The sequence below is a fragment of the Cuculus canorus genome, chromosome 27 (genome assembly GCF_017976375.1).
Source record: "Cuculus canorus isolate bCucCan1 chromosome 27, bCucCan1.pri, whole genome shotgun sequence".
In the NCBI taxonomy this organism is placed as follows: domain Eukaryota; kingdom Metazoa; phylum Chordata; class Aves; order Cuculiformes; family Cuculidae; genus Cuculus; species Cuculus canorus.
In genome coordinates, this window is record NC_071427.1 from 6865968 (window position 1) to 6885279 (window position 19312).

At 61.9% G+C, this 19312-nt stretch overlaps 2 protein-coding genes across 2 annotated transcripts; one reads left to right on the forward strand and one right to left on the reverse strand.

Moving 5' to 3' along the window:
- Window positions 1–3686: 3686 nt before the first annotated feature.
- Window positions 3687–8330, reverse strand: ATP5F1D (ATP synthase F1 subunit delta). The gene is made up of 5 exons (XM_054050409.1): window positions 8139–8330; window positions 6146–6299; window positions 5662–5750; window positions 4651–4778; window positions 3687–3816 (listed from the first exon to the last, which is right to left on the reverse strand). Exons 1-4 carry the CDS (start codon window positions 8271–8273, stop codon window positions 4656–4658), a joined length of 501 nt encoding a protein of 166 aa, XP_053906384.1. The 5' UTR covers window positions 8274–8330; the 3' UTR covers window positions 3687–3816; window positions 4651–4655.
- Window positions 8331–8538: 208 nt separating this feature from the next.
- On the forward strand, window positions 8539–19295 carry CBARP (CACN subunit beta associated regulatory protein). The gene is made up of 10 exons (XM_054050407.1): window positions 8539–9073; window positions 11689–11760; window positions 12742–12887; window positions 12977–13038; window positions 13615–13780; window positions 14034–14208; window positions 14557–14709; window positions 15229–15436; window positions 15744–15927; window positions 16693–19295. The coding sequence occupies exons 2-10, from the start codon at window positions 11713–11715 to the stop codon at window positions 17864–17866; spliced, it is 2316 nt and encodes a 771-aa protein (XP_053906382.1). The 5' UTR covers window positions 8539–9073; window positions 11689–11712; the 3' UTR covers window positions 17867–19295.
- Window positions 19296–19312: the final 17 nt, after the last annotated feature.

Genomic DNA, 19312 nt, shown 5'->3' on the forward strand with positions numbered 1-19312 from the left:
GACAACCCTGCAGCTCCTGCCTGGTGTTGCAACGCATTCACCGAGAACACGCGGGCAAAAGCCACGTGGCTGCAAGAGGCGAGCAGGGTCGCGAGCACTGCGGGTTTGGGCAGGGAAAGCGGCGGCTCTGCCAGATGAGTCAATCCAGCCGGGGGAATCCGGGGGCTGCGGTGGGGTCTGGGTTTATTTTTCCTGCCAAGAGACGAGAGCTCAAACCTTTCCCCTGAATTCAGGAGCTGGGTGGGACGGTGAAAAACACCATGTGCCGAGGAGATTCCAGCACCAGGAGATTTGGCCCCAGCAGAGCTCAGCCCCTCTTCGGAAATCATTCCCCAAGAGGAGAGACGCTGCCGGCAGAAATGGTGATGCTTCACTTTCCGAGCATTCCAGCCCTGCTCCCCCACCCTCATCTGGCAGCTGAAGATGCAAATAATGGGCAAAAGCCCTTGGTGAAAGGAAGGAGAAGGGCGACAACGCTGGCCCCCAGCCCTGCTCACGCCATATTCCAGGCAGCCCTTCCCACTGCGCATTAATGCTTCCCTCTCACGCCCACCCCACCCCCCCAGGCAGCCAAAAGCCAGAGACAAAAACAGATCCAGGCTTCCCGGAATGAAGCCACGGCTCCAGCAGCATGGGTGGCCCCTGCCTAGAATGGGGATCAAACATGCAAGGGTGAGGGGCTGCTCCAGCACACCACCCCGAAAACCAGCACGGAAAGACCTCTCGTCCCAGCTGTGGATGAAGGCCATGATTCTGGGCACATGCTGGTGCTCCAGGGGCTGCCAAGCACCAGCAAGGATGGCCCACTACCTCCCTAGTCAAGGGTGGAGAGGAGGATTCCCCAACTCATGGCATTAGCAGGGCAGGCGTGGGCCCCTCTACTTGGTGCTGTGGGGCTGCAACCTTAAATCCTGCGTTCAGTTTTGGGCCACTCGCTCTGAGTAGGGCATTGAGAGGCTGGAGAACATTGGAAAAGGGAACAGAGCTGGAGAACAGTGGTTCTGGGAGCGGCTGAGGGACATGGGGCTGTTTAGTCTGGAGAAAAGGAGGACTGAGGAGAGATCTCATCACTATCTGCAGCTCCTGGAAAGGAGGCTGGGGTAAGGTGGGTGCTGGGCTCTTCTCTCAAGTAACAAGGGATAGGATGAGAGGAAAATGGCCTCAAGTTCCACCAGGGGAGGTTTTAGGCTGAATATTAGGAAACATTTCTTCTCTGACAGAGTCGTGAAGCCTGGCAGAGGCTGCCAGGGCAGTGGGGAGTCTCCATCCCTGGAGGGGTCAAAGAATGTATCAATGTGGCACTTGCGGACATGGTTTAGCAGGGATGGTGGTGTTACGCTGATGGTTGGACTGGATGAGCTTAGAGGTCTTTCCCAACTTCTATAATTCTATGATTAACTCCTCCTTCGCTACCTGCACTCCTGGCCCCGGCCAGGTCCATCCCTGCAGCACCGATGCTGAGTGGGAGCAGAAAAAGGCTTCGCCTCTGGTTCAGCTGCAGCCATACGACTCCTGCGCCAAGCAGAGTCAGAGACCGTTTTCATGGCACCCAGCAGGATGTGACTGAGCATGGCTCCCAGCTCCCACCCTCGCCATGCACCCCAAAGTGCAGCAGCAGCCAGGGTGCAGGCAGCCCCTGCCTAACACTGGTCCGGTCCTGCCTGGTGATGTGGTGGCAACTGGCAAGCAGCGCTCAGAGAAAAGCCTTTCCCATTGCCCAAGGAGGGTGGGAGAAGCCCCCCTGCAGGGGCAGAGCTGCTCCTGCAGCACAGTGGAACCGTGGCCACCCGCAGGATTCCCTCGGCCAACCTCAGCCATGGGTGAGCCCAAGGTGCTCTCATTATTACTTCCTTCCAACACCAACTACAAGTCCCAACAGGCATCACGTCACAGAGAGCCCGGCCAAGGGCACCCTGCAAGGGGGCAAGGCCACTTCCCCACTGGCCCCTCAAGTCCCTCTGGAGCTGGCGGAAGGCAGTGAGAAAAGCTGGTGCGAGGATGCTGACAGAGACACTTCTTTTCCCATCCTAAAAATAGCAGCTGGCCGTTTCCCCAGCTTCCCGGCCTCGCCAACGCGCTTCCATTAGATGAAAAAAAACCACGCAGCCACCTTCCGTCGGAAAAAGAGAATGGCTCTGTGTGTCGAGACAGGCAAACGCACGCCCGCAAATAGAAACCGCGGACAGAGGAGAGTGAGCGAGCGGAAGAGGGAGCGAAGCTGTCCATCCCCAGTTATTCCCAAGATGTTTTAATTAGCACTCACTCCAACTTTGAGGCTTTGCTTATGCACAGCGCAACGCGTGACCTTTAAAACAAACAAAATAAGGGAAGGGAAGAAGAAGGGACGAAAAAGGCAGTGGAGCAGCTCAGAAACTGGGAGGTCGCTTGAGCTGCAAACAGGCTGAGCGTCAGGCACTCAGAGGCTTTTAATAAGCTCTGGAGTGAGAAATTTAACACCATAGACACTATTCTGATCACTTGTGGAGGGAGGAGGGAAGACAGAAAGACAGAGCAAGCAAGAGGAGGGAGGAGGAGGTGGTGGTGAGGAGGAGGCAGCCAAGATTACATCCTGGGTGGCAGCGCTGAAAAAAGCCATGCCCCACTCTGGCTGCAGAGCCGAGCTTGCCGGGAGGCCAAGCAGGAGGCAGACCTTGCCTCCCACTGACCCTTTGCTGGAGCAGCTGCCTGCACAGGCAAGCCAACTTGCATTCCCAGCTGGAAGACTGCAGGGAAAAGGGGATTAGAGCAAGGCAGAGGGAGTGCAGCCCTTTGTGTCACAGGGGCCAGCGGCCGCCTCTGCCTCCCCCTGGCTGGCAAGGCTGCGCTGGGGGGGGTGTGTGGCAGAGGGAACCTGCAATCCCTCTTGGGAGTCATGGGGAGGACGTCACGAGGAGCCCGGCAGCAGATGGTGCCGCTGGCAAGACATACCATCTTCGGGTGTCTGGCACAGGCAGGAGCAGCCCCTCACTTGAGCCCACTCCTTCCCGGCAGCGCTTGCCATTTCTCAAGGCGTATGGAGACCAGCAAGTGCCTTTCCTGTCCTCTATGGCTGCGAGGATCCAGGACAGCTGTCTCGGACAGGGCTGCTGCTTTCAGCAGAAGCAACATCAGCCACCCCCAACAACATACAGATTCAGGGAAGATTCCCATCACGCATAGCATCCACCTCACTCTCCAAGCCAAGCCTGCCTCCAAGGAGCAGGGGGAGATTTCCCCTCTGCTCTGCATGCCACACGCGCAGTGGAAACAGGAATGGGTCAAAGCCTGGGCAGCTGCTGTCCAGCTGCAAGAAGCACCGTGAAGAAACAGACCAGCCGACAAATTCCTGCAGGAATGGAGGTGGGAGGCTGAGCAAAAGCTAGCGTTGGATGGGGGGGGAATGAGAGCAGGAAGGCTTTGGTACAGACCTGCACTGCCCTGTGGGTGCCTCCTCCTGTGCTGCCGTAATCCTGCTGTCCAGGTGGATTATTGGAGGTGGAGGTGGCTGACAGGACAGGGAGGGGGTTATAAAACACCTGATAAGCCTCCCACAGGTGAATCTCCCAGAGGAATCTACAGACAAGCCCCAGGGCAGCACTGGAGCAAGGCAACTGCAACCCAGCAGACCCCGGTGTGGCGCAGGAGCCTCCCCCAGAGCAGCACAAGGTGCAATCCGCTGCCTCTGAAAAAGGTGACGTGCTACAAGACAAGATTACACTTCCTTTTAATTGATCGGAACGTTTCCTCCGCCTCCATTTGTCCCGCACCATCTGTACAATCGGGGAAGTCAGGACAAGTAGGACAGTCTGAGGTTTCTCAACATCCACAGTGGGATTCCTGCAATACACAGAAGTGGAGTTGGTTTTAAGGAGGGGTGGGCTCGGCAAAGCTGTGGATTCCAATCTGAGGGCTTGGCCCTGGCACAGGCTGTTAAACCCCTGAGAGTAAACAAGAGCCACTGGCTCTCCCAGACCTGACCTAAGGCCAAAGAGCAAAGGGACCGGAGATCAGGGAGATAGCGGGGGGCCGCTGCCCTGCTGATCCTGCTCCAGGCGGAGGCTCCTGCTGACTCACCTGCCTGGCTCAATGCAGACGCTGCCGCAGAGGACAGCTCCTGCCTTCCAGCATGTGGGAAGAGGAGGGCTGAGGCATAATCTTAGCAGGGTAGAGGGGAAAAAGGGCCGCAAGCCTGGCCTCGCGTCCCCCAATACAGAAGCTGTTTGTTTTTAGCAGAAGGGAGTGCACACAGAACAGAGGCCACACAGCGTTTTCCCTTCAGGGCCCCAGACATCCAGCCTATGCCCGAGCCGCCCGCCTGGAGGCAGACATGAGGCCCCACCAGCGACTGCAGGCTCCTAGACTGCCCCAGCGTTTGGCTGAACCCCATGGCACAGCACCATATGCCACGGCACCGGGCCCTGCTGCCATCTAGCGGCGCAGGGCAGCCCCCCCCCCCCCCCAACCCCCCGGTGCCCCCAGAGCTGATCGCACCACGGTAAGTGACAGCTCTGCTGTCACGGCTCCCTCAAACCCAGCCACAAACCCTCATCCACCCTTGGGCATCCCAGCAGGCCTGGCTGCTGCTGCTAAGTTCCCTACGTGCAGCACAGAGCAGGAATTCGTCTCCAAAGCAGGTCTGGAAACCTCAGCCAGGACAGAGGTGCCATTTACCTTAATTACTCCAGGGCTTTTACAAGGGCTTCGTTAGCTTCTACTTTAATCTGAGCTTCTGCTTTAGCTGCTTCATCGGATGCTGCAGCCATCTCAGAAACAGCCTTCTCCAGATTTGATTTTGCAGTCTGGACATGAGAGCACAAGGACTGTGTCATCAGGAGACCACTGCAGGACGGTGACTTGTCCTGCAGCCCGAGTCACCCGCTGTCCCCTCCCTTCACCGCAGTCATCAGCCCTGTGCACGGGGCCCTGATTGGGAAAAGCTGCTGTCAAGCCTAAGAGGGGCAGAAAGGGGCAGAATCAGGCTGAGAGTTGGGATTTGTTCAGCCTGGAGAAGAGAAGGCTTCAGGGAGACCTTAGAGCAGCTTCCAGTACTGACAGGGGCTTCAGGAAAGCTGGGAGGGGCTCTGGATCAGGGAGAGCAGGTATAGGAGGAGGGGAACGATTTTCAGCTGAAAAAGGGGAAGATTGAGATCTTAGGAAGACATGTTTTGCTGTGAGGGTGGGGAAGCCCTGGCCCAGATTGTCTTGTTTTGCCCTTTTGCTCATCAGCCCAGAGCAGTGATGGCTGCCCCATCCCTGGAGGTGTTCAAGGCCAGGTTGGATGGGGCTCAGAGCAACTGAATCCAGTGGGAGCTGTCCCTGCCCATGCCAGGTGGGTGGGACTGGATGGACTTTGAGGTCCCTTCCAACCCAAACCATTCCAGGTTATGTGATCAGCATCTGTGGCAAAGGAAGAGAAGGGCCTAGAAAAGGGGTAAAGACTGTGTGGATTCGTCTCCCTGCAGACCATGGAGAGAGAGCTCTAAGCCTTTGATCCCAAATAAGCAGGTGATGCAGAAGCTTGGGGTGCAAGCCCAGGCCCTGGTCTGGGCATGCTTTCTGTGGCCACAAGAAGCTCCTGTGCCAACTGCCCCACAGGAGAGAAGCAGGGAGCAAATCCCACTGCAGGAGGGACTTGGCTGCTGGGGCCAGCCTGAGGGAGGCTGCAGGGAGCAGGGTACTCACAGCCAGATCCAGCATGTCCATCGTCACTGCCTCCTCTGCCAGCACCTGCACTGTGGAGTCGGCATGCACCGTGACAGAGCCGCTGCTCACTGCAAAAGCAGCACAGCGGGGCTGAGTCAGGCCAACACAGCACAGCCCTGCCAAGCTCATCCCACAACCTACACCACCCCTTCGGACCTCAAGACCTTCCTGTGATGTTTCCCAAGTCCCACAGGGACTCGTTTCCTACCAAAACAGAAGCTAAAGCAGGGATGTGCCCAGGAGGTCTGAGCAGAACCAAGAAAACCTGACCCCAGCCCATGGCCTGGCCCTGAATCCCACCTTCCAGGGGTGATCCCCACCTTCCAGGACAACTTCCTGCAGCTTCTGGGATGCAAAGAAAGCAGAAATCCATGGAACTGCACCAGGATCAGGAGAGCCTCCTTGTTAAAGCACTGAGAACAACCCCCTATGCATGCTTTTCTCCCTCGCCTGCTCCACTTACCAAAGTACTTGGTGGCTGTGCCATCCTCAGCATGGACTGTCACGACTCCCGGTCTGAGGACCTGCAAGGTGGGAACGTGAGAGGCCAGGATACCGAAGGAGCCAGTCAGCGTGGGCACATCCACCTGCTTCACATTTGCACCATTATAAAACACCTGGAGCAGGACAGATGGAAAGAATCCGTCACCAGGAATGAAGGGGGAGGACAGAGGTTGCACCCCTTACTCCGGAAAGCGGAGGGATGCAGTGGGAATCCTGTTCCCAGTCCTACTCCTAACAGCTGGCAGGGTCTAACACACAGTGGGGTGCGACCAGGGCAGCCTGAACCTTCACAAGGTGGGAGCAGGGCCAGGCTCTGGAGGAGGGGTCCTGGCAAAAGGAGTGGGAATGCGCTCCAAGCCTCCCAAGAGGTGGTGGCAGGGAGGCGGCACGCAGAGACATGAAGTCGGGAGTGGGCGAGAGGCAAAGGGTGCAGCTGGGAGCAGCCTGGGAAGAGCACAGGGAAGCCTTGATGTCTGAGGGGAGTCAACGATGCGGCCTTTGTGCGGGCGTTTGCAGGGCTCTGCTCATTCAGCCCAAATCCTGTCTGGCAGCTCCAAATCCTGCTCAAGCATCCCTAAATCTTGCCTGTGCAATCCCAGTCCTGCCTGTACACCCCAAATCTTGCCTGTGCAACTCCAATCCTGCCCAGGCATCCCAAATCCTATCTGTGCATCCCCAATTCCACCCATGCAGCCCACAAATCCTGCCTGAGCATCTCCAAATCTTGCCCAAACAGCCTCAATCCTGCCTGTGCAGTCCCAATCCTGCTCAAGCACCCCAAATCCTGCCCCTACAGCCCCAAATCCTGCCTGGCAGCACCAAATCTTGCCTAGGCATCTCCAAATCCTGCCATGCACCCTAAATCCTCCTCAGGCAGCCCCAAATCTCACATGTACACCCCAGATCCTGTCTAGGCATCCCCAAACCTTGCCCACACAGCCCCAAATCTCACCCGTGCAAGCAAAATCCTGCCTGGTAGCACCAAAATCCTGCTCAGACACCCCAAATCCTGCCTGTAAAGCCCAAATCTCACCCATACAGCCCAAATCTTGTCTGGGCACCCACAAACCTCACTGTTGCACTGCCAGCCCTGCCCAGGGTAGCTGAGTCCCCACAGCCTGGGAGCCCTCTGTGCATCCAGGACCATGCCCCGCGCAATCCCTGCACTGCTCCAGGGTGGCAGGGACCCTCCCATCCACACCATTTCCAGGCTGGAAAACCAGGAATGCTGCGTGAAAGGCGGGAGTGGGGTGGAAAGCAGTAGCTGCTGGTGTGTGTGTGTATCATGGAATCACCAGGTCGGAAAAGATCTCTTGGATCATTGAGTCCAACCACTCCTATCTGCCACTAAACAATGTCCCCTAGCACCTCGTCTACCCGTCTTTTAAATCCAGGGATGGGGACTCCACCCCCTCCCTGGGCAGCCTCTGCCAGTGCCCGATGACACTTTCTGTGAAAAATTTCTTTCTGACCCTCCCCTGGCACAGCTTGAGGCCATTCCCCCTCGTCCTGTCTCCTGTCACTTGGGAGAGCAGCCTAGCACCCTCCTCTCTACAGCCTCCTTTCACGTAGTTGTAGAGAGCAATAAGGCGTCCCCTCAGCTTCCTCAAGGCTAAACAACCCCAGTTCCCTCGTAAGACTTGTTCTCCAGCCCCTTCTCCAGCTTCGTTGCTCTTCTCTGGACACGCTCCAGAGCCTCAACATCCTTCTTGCAGCAAGGGGCCCGGAACTGAACCCAGGATTCGAGGTGCGGCCTCACCAGTGCCGAGTCTAGGGGCAGAATCACCTCCTTGGACCTGCTGGCCACGGCGTTCCTGTCAGCCAAGGGCAGGCTGAGGGCACGCCCGGAGAGTCCCGGCCCCGGGAGCCTCGGAGACAGCGCAGGCCTCGCCGCCCCCACTCCAACCCCGCCCCGGGGCACCCGCTAGAGACGGGCCCAGGTCAGGGCCTACCTGCGTGGGCGAGGCGAAGGTGAAGGCCATTGGGGCCGGCCCCGAGGCGGGATCGGCATAGCCCCGGGCCCGGGGAGGCGGCGGCACCGCCGGACGCCCCACGAGGCGCAGGAGAAGACGGCGGGCGTGGAACATGGCGGTGGCGACGGCAAGGGCGAACGGGGCGGCGCGGGGCACGGTGGGAAGGTAGTGGGACTATAACTCCCGGCGTGCCCTGCAGAGCGGAACGAAGGGGATGGATGGGCGTGGCTTCCTGTGGGGGCCGCGAGGCCTCATGGGTGTTGTAGTTCCCGCGCCGCGAAAGCGCCCGGGCCGCGGAGCGCAGAGCGGAAGTAACGTTCTGAGTTGGAGCCTCAGGTGTTCATGGGAGTTGTAGTCTAGGCTCCCCGGTTGTTCCCTTGGCTGGGGGGCGCTCTGACGTGGGCATGGCTGATGAGGCGCGGTGGGGAGCGTCCCGGCCTCGGCCCTGGCCCTGCCCCACAGTCCCAGCGGCTCGGGGAACCGGGCCTGACCCTCGGGACTCGGGGGGGGCAACCTGCGACGGGTCCCGGGGCTGTGGGGCAGGGCTCGGTGCAGGCGGATAGGGCTGTGGGGCAGGCAAGGGGGCTGTGGGGCGGTCACGGGTGCAGGCAGGGCTGTGGGGCAGGATTGGGTGCAAACGAGGGTTGTGGGGCAGGCAGGGCTCAGGGCAGACGGGGGCTATGGGGCAGGGCTGTGGGGCAGCCGGTGCTGTGGGGCAGAAGGCCGTAGGGCAGCAGAGGGTTGTGGGTCAAGGCTGTGGGGCAACCACGGGGTAACACGGGGCCGTGGGGCAGCCGGGCCCGCGCACCCCCGGCCCCACGTGACGCCCGCGCGGGGGCGGCTCCGGTTCATTCATAAATCGCGGGGCCGCCCCGAGCGCGGTGGCGGCGATGGAGCCCCGGTTTCGCTGCTAGGTGAGTGAGGGCCCAGCGAGACCCCAGGGGCCCCGGCAGCCCTGCTCCGCATCCCTACCTGCATCCGCCCTCCCTACCTGCATCCGCCCTCCCATCCCTGCGTTCATCCCTGCCCGCATCCCCCCTCTCACATCCCTGCCCTACAGCCATGCCTCCAACACCACCCACCGCCCGCATCCCTGCACGCATCCCTGCCCCACAGCCTCCATCCCTGCCCCCGTCCCCGCCCACCTCCATTCCTGCCCCTCATCCCTGCCCCGTTTCCCCGGGCAGGGGCTGGGAGGGCCATTGCAGATGGAGGGCGCAGAGTGGTGTCCCCCCCATTCCCAGCATCACTCGTGGGGTACAGAGCCCCACCGTCGTCCGTCCCCCCCCGCACCCCCTCCCACGGCCGCCCCAGGGTCCCGAGCCCCATCCCCCCCTCCCCGGGCACTAGCGGTGGCTCCGTGTCCCCCCGGCCCCGGTGGGGACAGCCCGGGGACAGGCCCCCTCCTCCAGACAATGGCTGTCCTGTTCCCAACGGGTCGCCATGGAGACGGAATTCCTCCATGATGGGGAACAGGAGGGACATTCTTCCCGTGCCCCCCGAGATCCCACCCATTGGTCACCCCCACATCCCAGTGGGGCTGCAGCCCCTTGCCTGCTCCTCCTGGTGCCTCCATGCCAGCACTGGGGTCCCCCCACACCCCAGCAGGGCTGGGGGCCGGAGCCCCCCTTCTCCCACCCTGGGAGTCCTGGGGGGCTCAGTCCCACCCCTCACCCCCGAAGTTCAGGGATGCCCGACAGCTGCTGTGGGTGGGTGTCCCTGCCCTGAGTGGTTGCTCGTACCCCAGTATCCCCCCATGGGGTTTCTATGCCGATGTCCTCCCCCCAGCTTTGTCCCCCAATATTCCCCCCCCCCCCCGACTTCTTATCCCAATGTCCCCCCAAGGGGCTCATACCTTAGTATTGCCCCACAGGCTTTGTCCCCCAATATTTGCCCCCAAGCCTTCCTATCCCAATGTCCCTCCTCAAGGGGATTCATACCCCGATGTCCCCTGAGGGGCTCATACCCCAATATCCCCCCTGATGTCTTCATACCCTGATGTCCCCCAATGTCTTCATACAATGTCCCCCCAGGTGCTTGTATCCTTATGTCCCCCAATGTTCTTGTACCCCAATATCCCCCCGAGGGTTCATATCCCGATGTCCCCCAATGTCTTCATTTCGTGCCCCAAACCACTGCAGCCCTGTGCAGCACAGACGTCCCTGACTCTCGCCGCTGTCACCTCCAGCTGTCCCCACCAACCCCGTTTCCCACCTGCCCGCGGGCTCCATTCACATTTTTTTGCTGACCTAATTTTGCACGGTTTCCTTGCATTGTGACCAGTGCAATGCCCACTGCTGCCCCCCAGCCCCAGCATCACCTCCTCCCCTCCCCCCCAGCTCAGCTCCACAGCCCAGGACACATGGACAGGGACCCATAGACCCGTGATGGGTGCTCAGAAGCCCCCAAGGGCTGTGCTGGTTGTATGAGAGGGCGAGGGGGCTCAGCCCGGTGCCCAAATGTGGAGTCTGTGCCATGGTAGGGGTTGGAGGTGTCTGTCCATCTGTCTGTCTCCTCGCCGTGGTGGCTCTCGACCATTCTCTGTCACCCGTGGGCCCCTCAGCGGCCCCATTTCCCCCTGCGTGGAGACAATCCAGTGACGGAGATGTTGTTGGGCTGACTCAGAAGCGTCACCCGCTGCGTTCCAGCAACACCCACACCAGCTCCGCTCACACGAGGTGTGGGGACGCATCTGCTCCGCTTCCTGGCTGAGGTGCCCCAAGTGCTGCTCTCCCTGAGCTCCCGTGGGCAGGGGCCAGGTAGCCCCAGACCCTCCAGGGGCCCCAGACCACCACCAGCCCCATCCCTCCCAGGAGCCCCGGGCCCCTGGCAGTGGTGCCGGGTTGCTGGTGTCTGCATTTGGCCCCATGCCCCCCCCGGGATGGCGGCGCTGGGGCAGTGGGCTGTCACCTCCATCCCAGGTGGCCCCCTGGGCCACCTCTGGCTACCAGCATTGGCTGCTGCTTGGGAGCTCTGGGCTTTGGGAGCGTGGCCTCTGCCTGGGCTGGGGTCTGTGCCCCACACGAGCCTGGGGGCTCAGAGCAGTGGGGCCTGACCCATGTCAGGGGCTGTGCCAGGCTAGGGGTCCCTGGCAAGGGGGTGGCAGCAGTCCTGCCTCCTTCTCCCCATCGTCGGCCCCACCAGGCTCCCCATCCCTGTATCCTTGCATCCCTCCTCTCTCCAGAGCCACCTTCCCTCCATCCCTGCATCCCTCTCTCCAGAGCCAGCTTCCTTCCATCGCTCTCTCCAGAGCCTCCATCCCTGCATCCCTTTCTCTGGAGCCACTTTTCCTCCATCCCTGCATCCCTCCTTTCACCGGAGCCACCTTCTCTCCTGACCACACCCTCGGTCCCTCCCTCCTTCCATCCCACCGTGCTTCCACCCTCCCTCCTGACCACACCCTCCCTCCATCCCTTCATCCCGGTCCTCCCTCGGTGCCGGGCAGGGGCCGGGCAGGACCCGGAGCTGCTGCCCCCCCCTCCCCGCCCCCCCCACTTCCCTCTGTGCCCCCCATCTTCCCCCACCCCAGGACGCGCTCCGGCTGCCACAGACCATGAATGATGACCCGACACCTTGGGACAACGCGACCGAGAGCACCACGGTGAGCCCTGTCCCTTCTTGTGGTCCCCGGGGAGCATCCCGGTGTGGGGCAGTGCTGGGGGGAGCTTTTGGGGGGGCCTGCACCAGGGTGGGGGTGGCAGTAGCTCCGCGGTCATCTTGTAGTCCTGGGGATGGTGACACTGTTCTGTGCCCTGTGCAGCCCCCAGATGCTCTGTGCCCCCCGAGATGGTCTGTGCCCGGGTGGGGATGGCAGCAGCCCCCTAGCCCCACTATCACCCCCAAGTTCTTGGGGTGGTGACACCTCTCTGTGCCGTATGCAGCCCCCTGAGATGCTCTGGGTCCCCGGGGTCAGAGGGGTCTGAGTGCTGGTGTTCCAAGGGGTCTGGGAGTCTGAGGGATCTGAGTGCCAGGGGGCTGAGGGGTCTGGGTTCTGCCCCTCTCCTACAGCTGGTGCTGCTGGTGGGGGTGTGAGCATGCCCCCCACTCTGGGATGGGATGTGGGGTCCCATCCCCACTGCTGCTGGGTGCGGGGGCCACCGACGGCTCTGCCCCCCCCTCAGTGCCGTTTCCTTGGTGAAGGCAGGTCCCAAGAGCCGGCAGCTGGGCCGGGGGTGGCGGGGGAGCGCCAGCATCTCTGGGGAGCAGCACTCGGCATCAGCCTCGGGTGGGGGGCTGTCCTGCACCCCAGTGAGGCGGCATGTGGGGCTAGGCTGTCCCCCCCCAGTGCCCTGTGCTGGGGTCCTGGGTGCTGGGGGGTTCGAGGGCTGTGTGTTCTGGGGGTCCAGGGGTCCTTGGTGCTGGAGGTCTGAAGGGTCTAGGGTGCTTGGGGTACAAGGGGTCTTGGTGCTGAGGGTCCTGGGTTCTGGGGATCTGAGGAATCTGGTATGGAGGGTCCAAGGAATCTGGGTGCTGGAGGTCCAAGGGTCCTGGGTGCTGCTGTCAGGTCAGCCCCTCTCTCGCAGCTGAGAGGTGTGAGGGGGGCTGGGCTGTGCCCCCGGCTCAGCACCATTGCCCCATGCAGGCGGTGCCCGGCGAGGTGTCCCCCCAGGATGGGTACGTGCTGCTCCTCGCCCTGCTCTCCATCTTCATCGGGGGAACCCTAGTGCTGCTCTCCAGCATCCTGATCATCTGCCGCCGCTGCTGCGAGGCCGACCGACGGCATTCCAGGTGGGAATGGGCCCAACACAGGCAATGTCACGGGGAAAGGGGTCTGGAGGGGCCGATGAGGGGCATTGCTCACCCTGCTGCTCCCACAGAGCCAGCGATGACCCTGAGAAAACCAACACCACCTACCTGGATGACTCGCAGCCCACCCAGGGTGAGCGCCGTGGGGCTGGGGGGGCCACAGTGGGGCTGGGTCGGCTGGGGGTGCCACAGTGGGGCTGGAGGCCCCATGGCAGAACTGGGGATGCTGTGACAAAGATGGGGGTCGCACGGTGGGGCTGGGGCTCCTGTGGCAGAACTGAGGGTCTCACGGTGGGGCTGGGAGTCCCATGGAGCATAGTGGATCCCACGGTCCTGAGGCAGGGCTGGGGGTCCCATGGCAGAGCTGAGGGTCCTGAGGCAGGGCTAGGGGGGACCATGGTGTTGCTGGGGGTGCCGCGGTGCCCTGCCATCTATCACTTACCCGTAACATCAGCTGCACCCCCAGCATACCCCCTGTCCCCCAGGGTGGGACTAAAGCAGCCCCCGGCCCTCCCTGCTGCCAGGGTGGTCAAATCCATCACCCTTCCCATTTTTCTGCTGCACGAGCAGCGCTGGTGTCCAGGAGCTGGGGTCACCAGGGTGGCATCGAGGCCACCAGTGCGGCAAGTTTGCCAGGCCTCAGGTGGAGAAGCCGTTGTGCACTGTGAGAGGTGCGGGGTGTGCTGGTTGCTGATCCCCTTCTCCACAGATATCACCATCAAAGTGGAGGACCCCGACTGCCTCTCGTCCTCCAGCTACCGGGATGCAGAGAGCGAGCGATTCCTGTCCTCCAGCTCCTCCACCGCCCGCCGCGTTTCCTTCAATGAGGCTGCGCTCTTTGACCAGGGCAAGAAGACCCAGGAGAAGGGGAGGAGGTGAAGCGCTGGACTGGGGAGACTGGGAGGGCTTGGAAGGACTGGGTGTGCTGGAGGAAACTGGAAGAACTAGGGGGGACTAGGACTGGATATGCTGGGGATTTGGGGGAATTGGGAAGGCTAAGGGGACTGGGAGTGCTGGAGGGCTGGAGAAAGTTGGAAGGACTAGGGGGACTGGGGGGAATTGGGACGACTGGGAGTGCTGGGGTCTGCTGTCGCCCCCCCTCACACACTGCCCCACCCAATCCCATAGGTACACACTGACCGAGGGCGACTTCCACCACCTGAAGAATGCACGCCTGACCCACCTGCCCCCCGCGCCCCCTGCCCTCAGGATCGTAACCATCCACGAGTGCGAGACCAGTGAAAACAGCCCTGCCATGGCCCCCTGTCCGCTCCTGCCCAAGCCTGGCCTTGCCATCTTCCAGGTCAGACAAGGGGGTCCTGCAGCCCCCCAGGGAGGGATTGGCGGGATGGGGGAGGTGTGTAGGGGGGGAGTCCTGTAGCCCCCCCCGGGAGGGAATAGAGGAATTGGGGGACCAGGGGATCCCGCCGCCCCCCAGGAGTTACATGGGGGATCAGGGGGCAGAGGAGGTCCTGCAGCCCCCCAGGGAGGCACTGGGGAGATTGAGGGGAGGGGATGGGGAGTTCTGCAGCTCCCTCGTGCCACCAGACCTGGGATGGGAGTCCCAGGGCATTGCTGGATGCGGGAATGAGGGGTTCCTTGGGGTCCTTGACCCTCATGCAAAGCTCCCTAAGCATCCCGTGCCCTGCAGCCCCCTGGGGGAGCCCCCCGACCGCCGTCGCTCCCCAGCCACGCCGTGTGCCCCAGCTCTGCCTTGCCTGGGGACACCTACAACTCCACTGTGGACACCAGCTTCGCAGAAGCCAGCCCGGCTGCCTCCTCTGACTCTGGGGAGGGCCCCTCGGTGAGGGGGGGGCTAAGGGGAGAGGGTAGGGGAGGGGGCTTTCCACTCTGCACAGCCTTGGGGACTCATCCTGCCCTGACTCTCAGTACCTAGCACCCCTGAGGGCAGCTCTGTGCCAGGGGTCTGCAGAGACATGGGGGCATCCAGCTGCTCTCCCTTCCTGTGGCGTGTGTGTGTCCCCCCCCCACCGTGGTTCCCCCCTGCCCTTCCCATGGTGTGTGTCCCCCCATCTTCCCGTGGCGTGTCCCCCCCCCCTTCCTGTGGTGTCCCCCCCCCCCTTCCTGTGGCGTGTTCCCACCCCCCGTGGCATGTTCCCCCCCATCCCCCCGTGTCGTCATCATCATCATCCTCGTGTCGAGTGTGTCATGTCCCCTCTCCCCCTTGTCCCCTCCTCATCTCCTGCCCCACGGGACATTTGTGCTGCCGAGCTTGGCAGGAGAGCAACAAAGGAGCTGAACTGGGGCTGGGTGAGCCCTGGAGCCAAGCAGGCACTCACAGCCACCCCATTCCTCCCCCCAGTCTGCAGCAGCGCCCAGGGCTGGGAAGGGGGCTGGAGGTGTCAGCGTTGGCCCCCCCGAGCCCCCCCCAGCCCCCACGCAGGGCACCGTCCTGCAGTTCTTTACCCGCCTGCGCCGCCATGCCAGCCTGGACGGGGCCAGCCCCTATTTCAGGATTAAGAAGTGGAAGCTGGAGAGCACCCAGCGGGCGTCCAGCCTGGACACGAGAGGTGGGGGGCATGCTGGGATGGAGGGGGCTCAATGTTGGGTTGGAACTGTGAAATGAAGGGGAATGGCTTTAAATTGGAGGGGGGAGGATTTAGATGACACCTTAGGAAGAAATTCTTCACTCTGAGGGTGGGGAGGCCCTGGCCCAGGTTGCCCAGAGCAGTGGTGGCTGCCCTATCTCTGGAAGTGTTCAAGGCCAGGTTGGATGGGGCTTGGAGCAACCGGATCCAGTGGGAGGTGGAACTGGATGGGCTTTGAGGTTCCTTCCAACCCAACCCATTCCGTGCTTCTATGATCTGCCCCCCCCAGGGTCCCCCAAACGGCGGCAGTTCCAGCGGCAACGGGCAGCCAGTGAGAGCATGGACCAGGAGGACCGGGACCCTCACCAGACAGACATCATCCAGTACATCGCCCACACGGATGATGTGGCTTTCCACCCTGCGGGCGGCCCTTTCCTGCCCTCCCCCACCAGCCCGCCCCCCTCTCTCGGCAGGTATTTTTCAGTAGATAGAGGGGATGGGGATGGCTGAACTGGGCCCTGGGATAGGCGCGCTGGGAACCAGGATGGGCGAGCTGGGCCCTGGGAAGGCACCGAGGGACTCCGCGCTGCATAGATGGGGCTCCTGCCCTCCTGCAGCTTTGGTGGGGTGGTTGAAGGGCGAAGGGTGCAGGAAATCATAGAATCACTACGTTGGAAAATACCTTTGAGATCATTGAGTCCTAATGTACCTGTCCACCACTGAACTGTCCCTGAGCACCTCATCTATATGGCTTTTGAACCCCTCCAGGAATGGTGACTCCACCACCACCCTGGGAGCCTCTGCCAGTGCCCGAGAACGCGTTTGGTGAAGGATTTTTGCCAAATATCAAACCTAAACCTCTCCTGGTGCAACTTAAGGCCATGTCCTCTCATCCCATCTTGGGAGCAGAGCCCAGCACCTACCTCACCCCAGCCTCCTCTCCAGGAGCTGCAGAGAGCGATGAGGTCCCCCCTCAGCCTCCTCTTCTCCAGACCAAACAGCCCCAGGTCCCTCAGCCGCTCCCAGAACCTCTGGGCTCCAGACCTTTCCCAGCTCCATTCTCTTCTCCGGACACACTTCAGCGCCTTGTGTCCTTCTCAGAGTGAGGGGCCCAAAACTGAGCCCAAGGAGTGGTTGGGGTAGTGGAGAGAGCATGGGGGACCAGGTGGCACCACCAGCACTGGGCTGGTGTCTCGTGTGACCACTGCGCGGCAGTGACACCAGGGTAATGCCTGCAGGCTAGAGCTGGGCGAGGAAGGCATGGGCAGCCCCAGCGACGCTGGTGTCTTGGAGCAGCCCAGCGCCTACCATGACATCTGGAGCCTGCGTGCCTCACTGGAGCTGTACGCCTCCTCGGAGCGGAGCAACGACCAGGACTCGGTGCGCAGCGACGGGGGGGACAGTATCTCCTCTGCTGGCGGCGTGGCCCCCTGCCCTTCCTCCTCCTTGGACGAGGCCGAAGGCCCAGACGAGAAGCTCTGGGGTCGGCCCAAGCTGGAGGAATCAGAGCCTGGCACACGCAAGCTGCTGCAGATGGACAGTGGCTATGCCTCCATCGAGGCACCCAGTCGTGGGGGTGAGGAGGGGACCCCCAAGGACCAGACAGCCTCCGAGAAGCGCATTTGCTTCACCAGTGCGGGTCGGAAAGGCACCATCTTTGAGAGCTTCGGGGGCCAGGAGCCGGAGGAGGAGGAGGAAGAAGAGGAGGAAGAAGGGAGCACGGCCGGGAGCGCAGCACGTGGGGGACCCCCACGTCCCCACAGCCCCCTGGCCTGGTCCCCGTATGGGCAGATGTTCCCAGGGCGGGATGTGCTGCCCCGGCGGGACTACAGCATCGATGAGAAGACGGATGCTTTGTTCAACGCCTTCGTGCGCCATGACCCCCAGTTCGACGAGTCACCGCTGCGGGGCAAGCACCGCTCCCGCATCCACCTCCGGAAGCAGTGGCAGCACACCAAGCAGTACAGCGACCCTGGCGTGCGCTACCCCGCGCTTGAGCGGCACCGCACACCCTTGCGCCGTGGTGACAGCGCCAACTACCCCTTGGACTCCCGCTTCCATAGCCCCCTGCCCCGCATTGTCAGTGCCGGTGATGAGGAGGCGATGGAGGCAGCCAATGGGGTCTCCCCAGCCTCAACGCTGCCTGACCCGGAGATCCAGGTGATTGTGGAGGAGCCTGGAGAGGTGGTCCCCGAGCCAAAGGCTGGCTGCGAGCCCCGCGGGGACGATGACTGCCCTGGCTCGGGGAGGTGCTTGGAACTGGGCTCCAGTTCAGAGCTGATGGACAAGATCACTGGTGGCCTCGAAGAGCGGCTCTATGGGCACTTGAGGAAAGCGGGAGAGAGCGAGAGCACGGAGCGTGCAGTGGCCGTGGCAGCCAGTGATGCCCCCCCCGACCACAGCCCTGTTTAGACCCAGCGCCAGGGGCAGACACCCCGGTGGAGGGGGGTTTGGCCCACACTGGGGTCGGGGGCACCATCCCCTCCTGCTGCTGGCACAGGGACCAGCTCGTGCCTGGGGTGCTGCGGGAAGTGTGGCCCCAGCACAGGAAGGCCAGGAGTGTGTGTGGGCTCCCCTGGCCATATGTTCCCCAGGGAGGGAGTATGGTAGCGTGGGGGGGCCGAGCCCCCTCACTGTTGGGAGTGAGGTGCCAGGTGGTGGCGAGGATCCCAGGCCGGGGGTGCTGGGGGTGCAGAAGTGGAGCTGGGAGGTCAGCAGGGAGGGACTCTGCCAAGAACCCCCACAAGCCCAACTGAGACGGATCCTTCCCTCATGACAGAGCTGAGAAATAGATCCGCTATCTCCCCTCTCTGGTTTTTACAAGCAATAATGTCTCCTCTCTGGCCAGGGAATGTCCTCGTGAGGAAAGGGCCAGAGCTAGGCCTCCCCCTGGCTGGCTGGGCAATGCTATGGTGCTTCCCTGGGGGGGAGGGCAGTTATTTAGGGAGAAGAAGTCGCCTCCTAAAGCTCACAGCCCCCCCATTCTGCAGGGAGCCTAGGATCTAAACTGGAAGCAGGGGGACTGGGGTAGAGGGATGCTGGAAGGGGGTCAGAGCGAGCTGTGGGTACCACAGTGGCATCCAAGGGCTGGGGGGCAGGACCAGCCCTGCCCTGTGCTGTAAATACCCCTAATGGGGTGAGGGTTGCCCCTCGCCTGCCCTGGGTGCTGTCCCATCTGCCATGGGTACCCCAAGTGCCCCGCACCCCTCTGGGAGTGCAGTGTGGGGCTCCAGGTGGTGCGAGGTTATTTATTGATGTTTACGAAAGTGAACGCTGCTGCGCTGGGAAGGGGGGCGCTTTGGATTGGGCTTTGAGTTGTGTTTCAAAGGATGGATGGAAAGAGGAGCATGAGCTGCATTACCAGGGAGCCGGGGCAGGCGGGAGGCAGGCAGGGCTCAGCGAGGGCCCCCCTGCCGCTGCACCCCACTTGCATGCGAGTAAAGAAGCCGGGTTGCTCCTTCCCTCTGCAAAGTCTCTGTCCAAAGCACTAACTCTGCGTTTTTAAATCTATAAACAAAGGAAAAAACCCAAACCCAAACGACTGTGACTTCCTGAGCTTTGCTTCTCACCTGCTGCTGCTGGGGAGGGCAGGGACCCAATCCTGCCCCAGCATTTCCCCAGCTCTTGTCCTGGCATCACCCCAATCCTGCCCTGGCACTGCCCCAGCTCCTGCTCCAGCATCATCCCAATCCTGCCTTGGCATCACCCTTGCAGCCCCAATCCTGCCCCGGCATCATCCAACAGTGGCTCCCACAGGAGCAGGGTTGTGCACAGGGGCTCCTGCACCCACCTCAAAGCCTTGCAGCCCCTGGCAGAGGGGTGAGGAAGGACACGAAAACCACCTCGCTGTTTTCATTT